Source organism: Orycteropus afer, unplaced genomic scaffold (assembly GCF_000298275.1).
Source record: "Orycteropus afer afer isolate SDZICR_OR568_19922 unplaced genomic scaffold, OryAfe1.0 scaffold00038, whole genome shotgun sequence".
Classification (NCBI taxonomy): domain Eukaryota; kingdom Metazoa; phylum Chordata; class Mammalia; order Tubulidentata; family Orycteropodidae; genus Orycteropus; species Orycteropus afer.
Genome location: NW_006921625.1, coordinates 9,261,476 through 9,276,824, shown reverse-complemented (window position 1 = coordinate 9,276,824; position 15,349 = coordinate 9,261,476). Strand labels below are relative to the sequence as shown.

At 45.6% G+C, this 15,349-nt stretch overlaps 1 protein-coding gene across 1 annotated transcript in view; it reads right to left on the bottom strand.

The window, feature by feature from the left end:
- CPXM2 (carboxypeptidase X, M14 family member 2) overlaps positions 1-15,349 on the bottom strand; it is a 124,687-nt gene that overhangs the window by 34,720 nt on the left and 74,618 nt on the right. The window contains exons 5-6 of the mRNA XM_007936810.2: positions 6,410-6,494; positions 5,362-5,512 (exon numbers count right to left, since the gene is read on the bottom strand). Of these exons, the coding sequence (XP_007935001.1) occupies positions 5,362-5,512; positions 6,410-6,494 (236 nt within the window). The remainder of the gene's footprint in view (positions 1-5,361; positions 5,513-6,409; positions 6,495-15,349) is intronic.

The following is a 15,349-nucleotide window of genomic DNA, read 5'->3' as shown; positions in this document are numbered from 1 at the left end:
CTATTATGAGCCCAATACTATGTGAAGAGATGATTGAGACTCAGGCCCAGCCCTACTGGGTCCAGAGTCTACAGAACAAGCTGCCCTTGAGGTGACTGTCACTCATGCCGACCCCAAGTATGTCAGAGTGCAGCTGTGCCCCACAGGGCCCTCAACGGCTGACTATTCAGAAGTAGATTGTCAGGACTTCCTTCCAAGGCAGACTCGAACCTCCAACCTTTCAGTTAGCAGCCGAGAATGTTACCTATTTGTACCACCCAGGTCCCCCAGGATCTACAGACAGAGCCTATCCATCAGTCGCATCTGAGCCGTAGACCGTGCCAGCTCCAAGGATCTTGGCCTGCCTGCTGCTCCTTCCTCCTGCTGTGCACAATAAGATCCCTTCTCCGGTGTCCACCACAGATCCCAGCTGCTCTCCAGAGCCTCTAGCCTCCCTCACCTCAGTAATTTCTTACCCCTCGGACATGGTCAGATAAGAAAATCCTTACGTCATCTCACCTACTCTTCATCTCCTTTCCAGAACTGATTTTAGCCTGTCGCTGATACAAAGTTCTTGGAGTCCTTGCAGGACAAGGAGGCCTCACTTCCCAAAGCAGCCTATGCCACTGCTCTACAGCCTACGTGTTAGGAACATCTTCCTTTCTGGACCTGAAGTCTATCTGCTGATCCCAATTCAACCTTCTTGAACTACGATGACCAAGTCTTCTTCCTTTCATGCATGAGGATCCTACAGACTTTGAAGACAGCCATCAAATTTCCCCGTGTTGTCTCTGTCCTGCCTACACACTCCCATTCCTCCAGTTGCCATGAGCATTCCACGGTGTCACCCTGCGGGCTCCCTCCTCTGAACACGCTGATTCATCAAGAGCTCTCCCAACCCAGGGCTTCTGGGACTTACCAAACCATGCTAACATGGCTAAACCAGAGGGTGACCAATTTGTCCCACATGCCAGCAAACACCTCAGTCCTGGGCAAAATGCAGTCATTGGTCACCCCACCTAACCAGCCTGAATAACCCTAGGAAGCGTGTCTCACTTTGCATGACAAAGTAATCAAAGGCATCAGATGCCTACAGATGGTTTCTAGTTAATGTCAATAATGAACTGGCCAGTCCAATGTTTTGCTACCTTGATGTCACAGTAAAGGACGGAGTAAGCCCATGGCCCCATCCTTGGTTAGACACGGGTGCCTCTGCCCAATGCCCAGAGATTTATGAAGATGCTGCCTAGTCTCAAAGCTGGAGGCCTTCCCTGACGTCATTCCACAGTTCACCGAGCATGGGCTCTATACCCAGCCCTGCGTCACATGTGGGCTACAGGACCAAAGATGTGTCTGATTACAAGGGGCTTGGTCAAGACTCACAAAGGAGCAAACGCATCGGCAGGGACATCAACTACAATATGGCAAAGGCTGCACTACAGATTTGGACTTGCTGGACCCCCTGCCCATTCGTGATCATGGGAGTGAAGTGCTTAAAATCATCCAGTCTCTCTCCAGATAGACAGAGGTAGAAATGTGTGCTTCTATATGTGTGAAGCGCAGTAGTTCAGTGGTCGAATCCTCCCCTTCCATGTCAGAGACCCAGGTTCAATTCCCAGGCAAGCATCTCAGGTGCAGCCCCCACCCGTCTGTCAGTGGAAGCTTGCATGCAGCTAGGAGGCTGAATATGTTTCAGTGGAGCTTCCAGACTAGGAGAGACTAGGAAGAGAGGCCTGGTGACCTACTTCTGAAAGTCAGCCCATGAGACCCTGTGGAGTCCATCTGTGCAACTGACCACAGGGTGGCACAGGAAGGGCAGCATTTCACTCCATTGTGTGTGGGGTCCCCACGAGCTGGGAGCAGATCCAGTGCTAGTTAATGTGTGTATGTTACCTGCATGTTTGTATGTTTGTATGTTACCTGCATGTTTCTTGGAAAAACCTGACTAGGACAGCCACACATTCATGAAAGGAAACTACAGGGCAGCACCAGGGGCTTAAGCATTGCCACCCCCCACCCTAAAGGTTATTTCCCAAGACCCTAGGCACAAGCCTGCAGCCTTGTGGGGGAATTGTGTGCAGAAACACTGGGCTCCTATAACTGCAGCGTGAGCTGCAATTCCGTTTGCAACAGCATGATACCTGAAAACCACCAATGGTGTGAGGTCCAAGTCTGCCGACATATATCTTAACTTGAATTCTTCGTTATCAGAAACTTATCCTAAGACGGAAGCTCTGGTGGCACTTCTAAGAGTTAAAAATGGACATTTCAACTCAAATTTGGGGACCAGGCCTTTCTTTTACTTTTGAACTTTACAAGTCCTATTAACAGACTGTAGTACATGGTCATCCATTTTCCAGTCCAGAAATTTCTGGAAGCATTATTCCTGAGGACTTAAAGAACCACCACCCTCCTCAGCCCCCACCAGAGCGTTTGCCTGAAGATGATAAGGATGAAAAGGAAAGAACAAAGACGAGCAGAAGCAAAGGGAAATGAATTTTTCATGAACCAGAGTTGGGGGCTGGGACTAGACCACCTTTGGTTTGGGACGCTGAGTCAGCTGGGGTATCACTGGCTTGGCCTCATTAACTTACAACAGCTTCAGGGCAGTGGTGTGGACTCAAGGCCCTGTGTCACCCCCAGGCCCCAGACATGACCACCACCAAGAGGCATGCGTGAACAGCCAGCTCCCCTGGGCCGAATGGCTAAATAACTTCTAGAAGGAAAATGGCCCTAAATATTTGGGAGCGGAAAACAGAAACATTCCGAGTCTACACTTGAAACCCAAACTTCATAAAGTGCCTCTGTCTCTGTCAGTGTTTAGCCCCTAGGACTTATCCTCAAACACACATGCACTTCAAGAATAACTTCACAGGGAAATATTTATTTCATGAGATTCTCACAAGCTGCACTTCGCCCTCTACCAACAGCAGATGCATTCCTGCTGCAGAGAGAAACCATGGCCCTGTCCTTGAAAGCCAGCCAACGGAGACTAAGCTGAGCTGGGGCAGAGCAAGTGCCCAGCCTGGCAGGGGCAGGGGCCTTGCATGGCTCACTGACCTCATGGCCCGGACACACTGTGCTCAGGAAAGCCCCCACTGGCCCTGGCTGCTGGCCCTCAACTGCAATCCCAGGAGGAGCCATCCCCAGAGGACACCCAGATCCAAAACCAGGCCAGGCTTCCACATTCTTTCTGCATCAGCCTCAAAAATGAGTTGACCCTTTGCCCCAGCAATTGCACTTTTCAGAATCTACCTTCAGAAAGCAATTGTGGGCATGCACAATGGCACAGAAACAAGGATGTTCAGAGTGGGGTTGTTTCTTGAATCCAAATACTTTAAACAACTCAGCTCCCAGCTACGCCAGACAGATTAAAGATGTGGGATTTCACCCATAGACTAGAAGACGTCCATAAACCAGATGGTCTCTAATAGTTTTAATGACATGGGAGACGTTTTCTAATCTAGGAAGTAGGAACACATGTCTAACAAAGGGCTTGTCTGGTGGAAGTCCATCTAATGCAAGGGAGGGTAATAGGTCGAGAGACTGTCTTCCTCACCAGCACAGGGTTTGCGTTCTGGAAATTGGTGGTTGGCAGAGCAGGATCATGGATATAATGGGACCAAGAGGAAAACACTAGCATGGCCTTAACTATGCATTGAAAACGTGATAAATGCAAGTTCACCAGGGTAGCGAGGCTACGGAAACAGCACGACGGGTTCGTGGGCACCTGAGGACATCACACCCGGTGGGACCCTTTCCCCAGGGGTACCGGGAGGACCTCCAGCTCCACAGTGAGCCATGGCCATGCCTCCCACTAGGCAAGACTGGCAGGGCCTCACTGAAGGAGAGGAGGGGAGAGACCAGCCCACGGCTGTGCACCTTGCTCCTCAGGGCCTCACTGTGGGTGGTTAGACTGAACATTCCCACAGGCCAGGCTGAGGGGCCATAAGGGTGGCTAAGGGGCCAGGTTCTCTCCCTGCAGATGTCTGGTCAGGATGGTGAGGCTACGACTACAGGCTCTGGGTCACTGCCTCTGAATGTCCATACAGAACCAGGCAACCTCTCCAGGGCAGACACCAGCAAGGATCCAGATGGCAAAGGTGAATTCAAGTCTCTTTTCTTTAAGCAGCTCTGGTGGTGCAGTGGGTACAGCATTTGGCTGCTAACCAGGAGGTCTGTGATTCAAATCCACCAGTTGTTCTATGGGAGGAAGATGAGTCAATCTACTTCTGTAAAGATTCATAGCTTGTATTCTATGGGGTCACAATGAGCTGGAATTGACTTGATGGCAGTGGGTTTGGATTACTGGTTTTCTTCAGTGCAGCAGGTCCCTGTGTGGCACAGATGGTTTCCACTCGACTGCTAACCTAAAGGTCTGTGGTTCAAACCCACTCAGCAGTGCAATGGAAGAAAGGCCTGGCAATCTTCCTCCATAAAGACTACAGCCAGGAAAACCCACGGAGCAGTTCTACTGTGCCGCACATGGGATCGCCACGAACTGATCTCAACCCCACGGCAATGGAGTTTTTCTTTCTGCCACCACAAGGTCACCCCCATATAGCCTCAACTGGGAATACAGCTCAAAAGACAAGCATTTAGCCAAAGAAACAGACATCCCAGTGAAACTATTTAACCAGAGAGAGACTATTAAAACTGTCAAGTTTAAAACTGACTTCTACCACGTCCCCCCTCACTCCCACCACCCAGTGTAGTGGGAGCTCTCATGCACAATTAAATTTATTGCCAAACATTTCGTTTGAAAAATACTTCCTTTTGCTCATTTCTGAGTGATAATGCCGAGTGAATTCTCAGCCCTGAAACATGCATTGTCTCATGAAGGCAGCGGGTAAAACCACGGCTGGTAGGCGATTTCTCTACCTTGAATGTTCATGAAATTTTTATTTATTTTTGTTATTGCTTATCTATGTTTTCTAAATATCCTACAGTTGTTGTTGCTGTTCTAGGGATCATTGAGTCAGTCTGGACTCATAACCACCCTACGGACAACAGCATAAAACACTGCCTGGTCCTGTGCCATCCTCTCAATCTACAAGAGACACGTATTGGGTTTTTTTAATATGAGAAAAGGGGTCGTGGTTTTTTAATATATATATATATATATATATTTGGTTTTGGGTGAAAACATGCAAAACAAAGCATATACTGGCTCAGCGTTTCCACACGAGCAGCGCACTGGTGCTGGTTCCATCCAGCCCACTGTGGCGCCAGCTCGCTGTCTCTGCCCATATTGTTTCTCCAGGTCTTTCAGAATCTGCTGCTGAAAGTTCTCTGTGTGTGAGGGCTCCTCTGGCCTTCCTTTGCCTTGCCTCTGTGAGGCATCTGCTCTCTGTTGGCAATCCTACCCTGCGGGGAGCTCACCTGGTAGTGGGCAGCCCAGGATTTCCATCCGCATACAGATGCTCCCGTTGTCCCACCAGGACTGCGGGTTTATGCGGATGTAGCGGGCCACCATGGGAACGGGCAGCTCATTGAGAACTGGGATCTCCTTCTCAGTGTTCCCTTCAAATATCTGTTTATGCAGAAGGAGAAAAAGGAAGAAGCTTTTAGAGCTGGCAAAGGATACGAGCATCAGTAATTCATTCATTCAACAAGGCACTATTGAGCATCAGCTGATGTGTGCAGGGTATTTAGGGGAAAAGAACAACGAATTAGGTCTGGGCCTTGCTCTCAGGAAGTCACTATCTGGTGGCGGTGGTGGTGGCAAGCATATCCAGTAAGAGGAGTCGATTAGAGCCATAGAAAGGGGCAGAGGAAGGGCTAGCCAAAGCTTCGGGGAGGAGGTGCCATCAGTGCTGGCTCTGAAGGAAACTATTTAGATTTACAGGGCGGGGGGGGGCGGTCTAGGGAAAAGCAGCAGCAGACATGGGATTTCCAGAGATGGGATTCCAGGGAGAAGGGCAAGAGGCTCATTTTTCCTATAACACAGGAGTGTGCACGTGGGGTAAGAATGAGAAACAGATTGACAAAGGAGCCTGCCGTCCAACTGTGTAAGACATTGCATATGTTATTAGGAATAAGCACGTAGGAATCTGAATACGAGAGTAACATGCAGAACTGGCGAACTGTGGAACTAAAAGTTTGCAGCCATCAAAGAAAGTTAGGAGACTATTAACATTGAATAGCTATGAGGGGTTCCAGCATACCCCATGTTCTGTACATCTTTAAGGGCTAATCTGTGATTTCTGTAGGAGGCTAAAGACCAAGGGCTGAAGGTTATACTGTGGGTCACTTGGTGCTGAAGCGCAGGCCATGGAAGGGGAATCACTGTCCATCAGGCTCTCATGCTGGTCTGAGCTGACACAGAATCAGTGAACTTCGAGGCGCCAGTGTTGCATGACTCCCTCTCTGTGCCGAGCCCCACACAGCCAGGCACCAAGGACACAGTCAGAGGGAAGCAGAGACTCACCATGTCTCCTGATCCATTCTTAACAGTGACCCATGTATGGCTGTCATTGCTCACCATCACCTTGTAGGATGTTACCCAGTCACTCCTACGGGAAAATAAAACATCATAGGTACTACATATATTAAAATGTTCACCATTTCCATATAGAGCTGTTGCAATAAGGGAAGTAGGTGTCACAGGAAGAGAGCTGTGGGTCAAAGCCTGGGCCCACCACTTCTTCCCAGCTGTGTTACTTTGGCTGGGTAACAAACCTATCTATCTCTGCCATTGCTTTTCCATCTATTAACTGGGAACAACAAGAACACCAAACTCAAATTACTAATGTGAGCACTAATGGTTTAATATACATAAAGCACTTAGGTCAATGCCTAGCACTTAGCACTAAGTGTTTGGCACACATATATATCAAAAAACAAACCAAACTCACTGCCATCGAGTCAGACCTGACTCACAGCGACCCCTCCTTGGGTTTCAGAGGCGTTATCACTACAGAAGTAGATTGCCCAACCTTCCTTCTGAGGAGCAACTGGTGGGTTTGAACCATCCGCCTTCTGGTTAGCAGTCAAGTGCCTTAGGCACTATGCCACCAGAGCTCCTTATATACAAACACTTATATATTGGATTAGGAATTCTGGTAGCATAGTGCCTAAGGCACTTGACTGCTAGCTAGAAGGCTGGCAGTTCAAACCCACCAGCCGCTCCTCAGAAGGAAGGTTGGGCAATCTACTTCTGTAGTGATATCACCTCCGAAACCCAAGGAGGGGTTGCTATGAGTCAGGTCAGACTCGACGGCACATAACAACAACATATATTGGATTACATTGAACATTTATATCACAACCAGTGTATACAATTTACACAGTGGTCAATTAATGGAGCCCAGGTGGCAGAATAACCTCAAGCAAGGATTACAAACTGGTCTAGAAATTTCACTTGGACAACTCATTTGGAAATTAACAACTGGACATGACCACACCACAGAAGTGACAGCCTGTGTCTCTAAGAGAGTGCTGTGTTTCTCCTTGGTTGCCACAGCCACCTAGACAAGCCTCATCCACCAAGAATCCAAAGACAGGTGGACCCAAAGCCAGGCACCTGTCACCTCATACTACCGCATAGAAGTTGCTAGAGGTAAAGCCCAAGTTTGACTTCCCAGAGTGGAAGTCAATCTCATAGGTTTGGCCAAAACAGCCCTTCATGCAGAAAACACATTTTTCCTCCTTGCCTCATTTTTCTGAGCAACATCCCTCCACCTTTTTAATTTTAAAAATACTGAAACTACGCACCAGTGGACTAGCCTTTAGTAAATTCTACCTGTTGAGGTATTTAGAATCCTTCTGTAGGGATGGCCTGGTGGGGTGTCTGGCCTCCTCTGACTTCAAAAGGGGCGAGGATATCACCATCAGCAGCCCACGGCTGATTCCTGTGAGGCCAAGATCAGACATCCTCCACCCTGCGACCTGTTCACTACTTGGTACCAGGTGTGCCCTGACAGTGTTCTCTTCTTCTTGGCCAGGTTTGATAATTCCTTGCAATGGGCAGATCTCACAGACCATACTCACAGCGATGTCCTTTATTAGGAAAATAACAGGTTACAATCCAGGTCCAGGAAGGCTCAGGGCACAGGCCTTCGATCAGGACAGCCTCTTCTCAGCTGTGCCCACAGCCAGGCCTGTCTCTGGCCCTCAGCTCCTCAGCCTGGCCTTTGCCCTGGTCAGGCAAGTTACATAGCTCATTCAGTTCTGCCAATAAATGCTCAGAGTCACCCACTAAGCCTAGGACAGAAGACGTTTAACTCTAGCTCTCAGGTTGGCAAACCTAGGTCCATTAAATATCCAGAGGCACTCCACTTCCCAGGAAGCCTCTTGCCCAAAGGTGCCCTGCTTTCTTGCTCCATGGGCCAGGAAGCCCCCCCCCCCCCCCCGCCATCTCCTGCTGGTCTCCTGCCAGTATCCTGGCTCTGTTGCCTCTGTAGCTCTTCTGTTGCTGCTTCTCTTGTTATCTCTGGTGTTAGAGATCCCTGTCTCCTCGGTCAAGCATTAACTCTAGTGGGATGGCAAAACTGACCAACCCCCTTACTGGGGTTCCACAAACGTTATTTCTTTCTTTCTTTTTTTTTTTTTAATTAGGATTTGGGTGAAGATTTACAGAGTAAATTCACTTTTCATACAGCAGTTCACATATACTTTGTCTCATGTCATTGACCAAAATTTACAATGCAGCAGCTCCCCTCCCACTTCCTCCCCATAGTTACCTCCTCCCAGTGTCTGTCCCTTCATACTCTTCTGCACCCTGAGCTATCTCCCTGTGCATAAGCAGCCCTTCCTTCTCCCATGATCGTTCTCTCCAGGGCGTGTGTCTACTTGAGGTAAATGTTTAACTCACATGCCTGTTCTTTGTTTGGCTGGAAACCACAGTTGTGGGTTCAATTCCAGACCTGAAGGGCAGCTAGGGGCCATAGTCTCAGTGGTTACACCAGGCTCTTTTGGACCAGCAAACCTGGTCCCCACCTTCTTTTTTTTTTTTTTGCCTCCAAATGATTTGGAGTTTTGTTCCACATTGTTCTCCCTCTTTATGCAGGAGCTCCTACATCCCTTCCAAGTGGATGGCAGTGGTAGCCGGGCACCATCTAGTTCTTCTGATCTCATAGTTGTATAGGTTGCAGATCGGATGGTGTACCAGTCGCTAGGACCACAAACGTTATTTCTATGGTCCCACCCTCCACAAAGCTGCAATGCACCTTACTCATATTAGGAAGCTATCCAATCCCCGGGTGGGCCATGAACACCTCATTTGCATAGTCCCAGCCAGTCATCTGGTAAGAGTCATAAAGACCATGACCAAAAGGGCCACACGAAGTAATTCACTGCACTGTAGGTCACTCCTGTCTCTGCTTGCTTCTCTCGCTTTTTATTTCTTGTAAGATAAAAGGTGTGACTCAAGCAAGACATGACTTCAGTAAGGTGGTGAAGGATGCTGATTTGAAAAATGGTGGTAAGGATGGTGACTGGGATACGGGTGGAGACTTGAGTCAACACCTCCAAGATACAACCTGCCTTAATCATGCATCATTAACATAACAGACAACTCACTCGCCAATGGGCCCATAACCACATAGTGGCTAGGATTTACAATACATCGCAAAATGGAGGGTAATTGCATCAAACTACAAATTATAATTACAAAATGGAGAATAACCACACAATAACGGGAATCATGGCTAGCCAAGATGACACATAATTCCAACCATCACAGGTTCCAAATACCCTACTTGTATTAGCAGCAAGTTGTCCAATTACCTTGGTAGGCCATGTTGTTGTTGTTGTTGTTATGTGCCTTCCATAAGCACCCTATTTGCATAGTCCCACCCAATCATTGTGTACAAGTCACAAAGACTACGGCTAGAAGGGTCATATTAAGTAATTCATTGCACTGCACCTTCTTTTTCTCTTGTAAAATCTCCTTGGACCCAGGACCTAGATAAATTCCAACGAAGTTCTGCACCGTCAGTATGAATCATTACTGTCTAGCAAAGCTTATTTAGAAAGAGCAGCTGGCTCTATGAATTCTGGTTCATCTGACTGACTTGTCAAAAATGTATTCTTAGGTGTGTTTATGCATGCTTGGAAACAAACACTCCTCTCACACCTTCTCTGTTCTCCTTTCCACCACCTCTGTCTGAATGCTTGCTAGAAGCCAGCATCCATCGCAGAGCACCTTCCTCCTTGGTGGATTACTGGCTGGAGCCCATGATGGCAGACTTGGATGCATGAGGCATGTCTTTTGAAAAACACCTCAGAAACAGCTCATGTCCTCTGCACTGGAAAATCACCCTCATCCAAAATAACAACCTGTTGCCTAGATTCAGGAAGTGCCCAATAACTTCTAACTGCAGTCATTCTGATGTCTGGTTTTCTGCTGATGAAGTCCAAGGCCTACTTGGTAGAAGCAAGGGGCTGTATCCTACACCAAGATAACAGTGAATCTGGGAAGCCCCTCAGTCAAAGGAAGCTTGCAAATCAGGAAGGCGATAAATACTGGAATTAGGTTCCTCAAAGAAATGGAGAAAAAGGAAATGAGAGCCAAGTAACAATTTCTTACACTTAAAAAACTTAATGTAAGCGAATCTGCTCTTTATATTAGGGCAGTAATTAAATGTCTACATAGCTCAGCTCTCTCTTTGAACTACAGACCTACATCGGATCATTCCACCTGCTTGAGCTCCCCTCCTAACGCCCCAGAGGCATCACCAATCTAACCAGCCCCAGAGCAACTGGTTAGTCTCTACCCCCAACAGCTCCATCCCTCATCCCTGCCCCACACATGGTCCTCTGTTTCAGGAAAGGCAGTCAAAATCCTGGCTACCTTCTTCAATCTTTCATTAATTCTAATAGTTGGTGTGTGGATTCCATTGGATTTTTTTTTTTAAATGTACCTGATGATGCCATCTGGCAACAGGGACAGCTCTGCTCCTTCATTTCCTGTCTCTACTCTTTTTCTTCTTCCTGCTTTCCTCTACTGGGTAGTACCTTCACTTCAGCGCTGAGAGAAGTAATATCAGACATCCTTGTCTCATTCCTAAGCTCGGAGGAAACATTTCAATAGTTGGCCATGGAGTAAGATGTTCTTGTTTGTTTTTGTTTGCATCAAGTATGAGTTTATTGTTTTCCACATAACGGGGAAGTTTGGGGGTATGCGGTACCTGGCATTTATTTAGATGGTTCACTATGCCAGAGCCAACATCAATATGTGTTCATTTTTCATACACGTTATCTCTTGTGAAGGAAGCCTTGGTAGTGCAGTGGTTAAGTGCTAAGTTGCAAACCAAACACCAGAACCCACCAGCCTCTCTGTGGGAGAAAGGTGAGTCAATCTGCTTGCATTAAGATTACAGCTTTGGAAACCACACGGGGCAATTCCACCCTGTCCTACAAGGTCACTATGAGTTTGATCAACTGATGGCAATACGTTTGCTTTTTGGTATCTCTTGTGGTAACTCTTGCAAGTTCGAAGAGGACATCACAAGAGGAAGTCAGTAAACATATACTTTGCATACCTGTCTCAGAGTTCTAAGAAAACGTCCTGACGTGTTTATGCACGGTTTGCACGGATTGGGTTGTTAAGACAGCTGTCACCGCTGCACGTCACGTCCGCTTCAGGAAGGCCTGAATAAAGTCCTTCAGCATCTGTCAGACCCTTCCTAACCCAGCAGGAGATTGTCCTCCTCAATCTCGACAATGTTTCCTTTGCCTTAAAGTCGACTTTGTCTGCTATTAATATTTCTGTGATACTTATCTTTCCCTTCTTTCACTTTTGACCTGTTTCCTTACATTTAAGCTGTGTCTCTTCATAGTTCAGTTTTGTGTGGCTTCTTTTAATCCAGTCTCTTAATGTTAGCCTTTTATTTGAGAATATAGTTCACTTCAAGGTAATGCATTTATTGTTGTATTTGGATGTTTATCTACCATCTTACTATTTCTTTTCTATTTAACTCATCTGTTTCTTTTTCAGTTTTTTACCTTTTTATTTGATCATCAATTTTCTATTTTCTCGTTATTGACTTATTAGTTACACACTATTATTCTTTTCATGATTACCCTAAAGATCACAACATGTCTTATTCAAATTATAATTTCCACCACCTCTCTGATAATACTAGAACTGGACAGCATTTTAAGTACACGTACTAGGTCATCTTTTTCATTATTTTGTAATTCATTTTTCATTTTCTTTAGAGTCTAAATTTCATAAAACATTAGTACTATTATTTTGTACAGCTAATATTTGTAAACCCATGTATTTCCCTTTCTGGTACTCTTCATTTCTTTCTTCATTTGCCATGCTTCTGTCTGGAATCATTTTCTTTGTGCGTGGAGAACTCCTTTGGCTATTTCTTCTATACCAAGCATGCAGGCAATGAGTTTTTTCAGTTTTCGCTGTCTGAAAATGCTTGTATTTCATCTTCACATTTGGACGGTATTTTTCCTAAGAGTCCTTTGGATTGGTAGATTGTTATTAAGACACACACATACATACTTTTTTTATAAGTATAAAAATAATACTTACCAATTGCAGATAATATACAAAATAGAACTATTAAAAGTACTTATCAACTGCTGGCAATTTAAACACTGCTAGCATTTTGATTTTCATCTTTCTTGTAGATAATTAAATACTTCACATGCTGCTTTGTGTCTTTTTCCTGTATTTTAATTTTTGGTGAAAATGTACATAGCCAGACATGCACCTATTCGGCACTTTCTACATGCACAATTCAGATTGCATTCTCCACTGTGTACAATCCTGTTTCCAAATACGTCACCACCATTTACTTAGACTCACTGCCCCCTAGACTTCTCAATTGTCAATTGCTGAGGAAAAGACGGACGAAATGAATGTAAAGATGAAATTGGAATCTCTAAAAGAAATTAAATGGGCATTCTAGAACTGAAGCTACAATATATGTATTTTTAACTTTTTATTGTGATTTGGGTGAAAGTTTACAGAGCAAATTGGTTTTCCATTTAACAGTTCGTACACGTTTTGTTTTGTGACATTGATCGCAAGTCCCATGTAACCGTACTCTTCCCACCTCCTCCCTGTGGTTACCCCTTCCATCTGTCCTGTCCTATCCCATCCTGCCTTCTGAGCATTATCCCTGGGCAAATTCTGCCATTTTGATTGTATGACTGATGGTTCTAAGGAGTGAATACCCGCCTAGTGTTAATGTTATTGTTCACATTATAGGCCTGTCTATCTTTGGCCAAAAGCTGAGCCATGGAAGTGAATTCAGGCCCAAGCTTGAAGGGTGTCTGAGAGCCATAGCCTCGGGGGTCCCCCCAGTCTCTATCAGACCAGTAAGCTTGGTCTTTTTTATTATTTATTATTTTGAATTTTGTTCCACATTTTTCTCCCCCTCTTTCCAGGACTTTCTATTGCGGTATCCTTCAGAGCAATCAATAGTGGTAGCTGGGCACCATTTAGTTCTTCTGTTCTCAAGGTTGTGGGAGCTGGAGTTCACGTGGTCCACTGTTCCTCTGGAATAATTATTTCCTTGTGTCTTTGATTTTCTTCACTCTTCTGTGCTCCAGATGCGGAGACACCAACAGTTGCCCCTCAGATGGTTGCTCACAAGCTTTTAAGTCCCCAGCCACTACTCACCAAGGTTGGATTTACAATACTGTGTTTGTGGATTATGTTATGCCAATTGACTTTGGTGCCCCTGAGACTGTGGTCCTGAGCTGCCAGGCCCAATGACTCATTCCCTCAAAGTATTTGGGGATGGCTAAGAAATTTCCCTAACTGTGCCCCCTGTATGCACTACTATATTCATGGATGTATTTGCAGCACACGTAAACACAATGTAAGAATATCCTCTGTCAAACCTGTATGTATTTGTGGGTGACAGTCCCATTCACCTTCCCACCTCTGTGCAGCTTGTGTGTCTATCTATGTATCCACTTACAGACTATTATTACTGTTATCGCAGGATTGTATATGTAATAGTATTTACTCTGGTGGCATAGTGCCTAAGACATCTGACTGCTAACTAGAAGGCTAGTGGTTCAAATCCACTAGCCACTCCTCGGAAGGAAGACTGGGCAGTCTACTTCTATAGTGATACTGCCTCGGTAACCCAGGAGGGGTTGCTATGAGCTGGATTCGACTCCACGGTAGTGAGTTTGTTTTAGTTTTGTTGCTTTCACTCTTGAGATCCTTCCAGTGTGTCCCTTTGCCTTGGTCATGTCATGATGACCTCCCCTTATTGCATATTGCCTTTCCTTTCCTCCAAGTTAATATGTGTCTACCTTCTCGTTAGTAATTTACCTGCCTTTCCCCTCCCGCCCTTGGTAACCTTAAAGTAATATTTCTTTCTCTGTGTAAATCTATTCTTGACTTTCTCCAGTAATGGTCTCATACAATTTGTGTTCTTTTGTGATTGACTGATTTCAGTCAGCAGAATGTCTTCTAGGTTGGTTGATCCATGTTATGAGGGGTTTCATAGGTTCATCATTATTCTTTAAAATGTTGGATATATTCCATTATATGCATGTACCATAGTTTTCTTATCCCGTCATCCATGGATCAGCACTTAGGTTGTTTCCATCCTTTTGCCATTGTGAATAATGCTGTGAATAATGGTGTTGAAATCAATGCCAATGGACGCAGCAGTCAAGATATCAAAAGACATATGGCATTGGGCAAATCTGTTGCAAAAGACCTCTTTCAAGTGCTGAAGAGCAAAGATATCTCCTTAAAGACTAAGCTATGCCTAACCCAAGCCATGATATTTTCAGTCGCCTCATATGCATGTGAGAGCTGGACAATGAATAAGGAAGAACAAAGAAGAGTGGATGCTTTCTGTGTGGTGTTGGCAAAGAATGCTAAGAGTACCATGGTCTGCTAAAAGGACTTAACAAATCTGTCCCGAAGTGCAGCCGGAATGCTCCTTGGAAGCGAGAATAGCCAGACTTCATCTCACCTACTTTGGTCATGCTGCCAGAAGGGACCATTCTCTGGAGAAGGATGTCATGCTTGGTAAAGTGGAGGGTCAATGAAAGAGGGGAAGGCCCTCAACAAGATGGTTTGACACAGTGGCTGCAGTGATGGGCTCGTATAGTAGAGATCATGAGGCTGGCACAGGACCAGGCAGTGTTTCACTCTGTTGTCCATAAGGTCACTATGAGTCAGACACAACTCAATAGCACATAACGACGACAACAAAAAACCCACATACATACACATTTTTAAACTACTGTATATTAAGTACTGTACATTCACTTAGTAAATGTACAATATGAGTATGAGTAGGGAAATGAACACTAACCAGTTAGCTCAAACTCAGCTTTTTTGCTATGTAAACTTCACAAGCTATTTAAACTTTCTGGAAATAATAATGATACCTATGTTGTTGTTGTTGTTATGTGCCCTCGAGTCGGC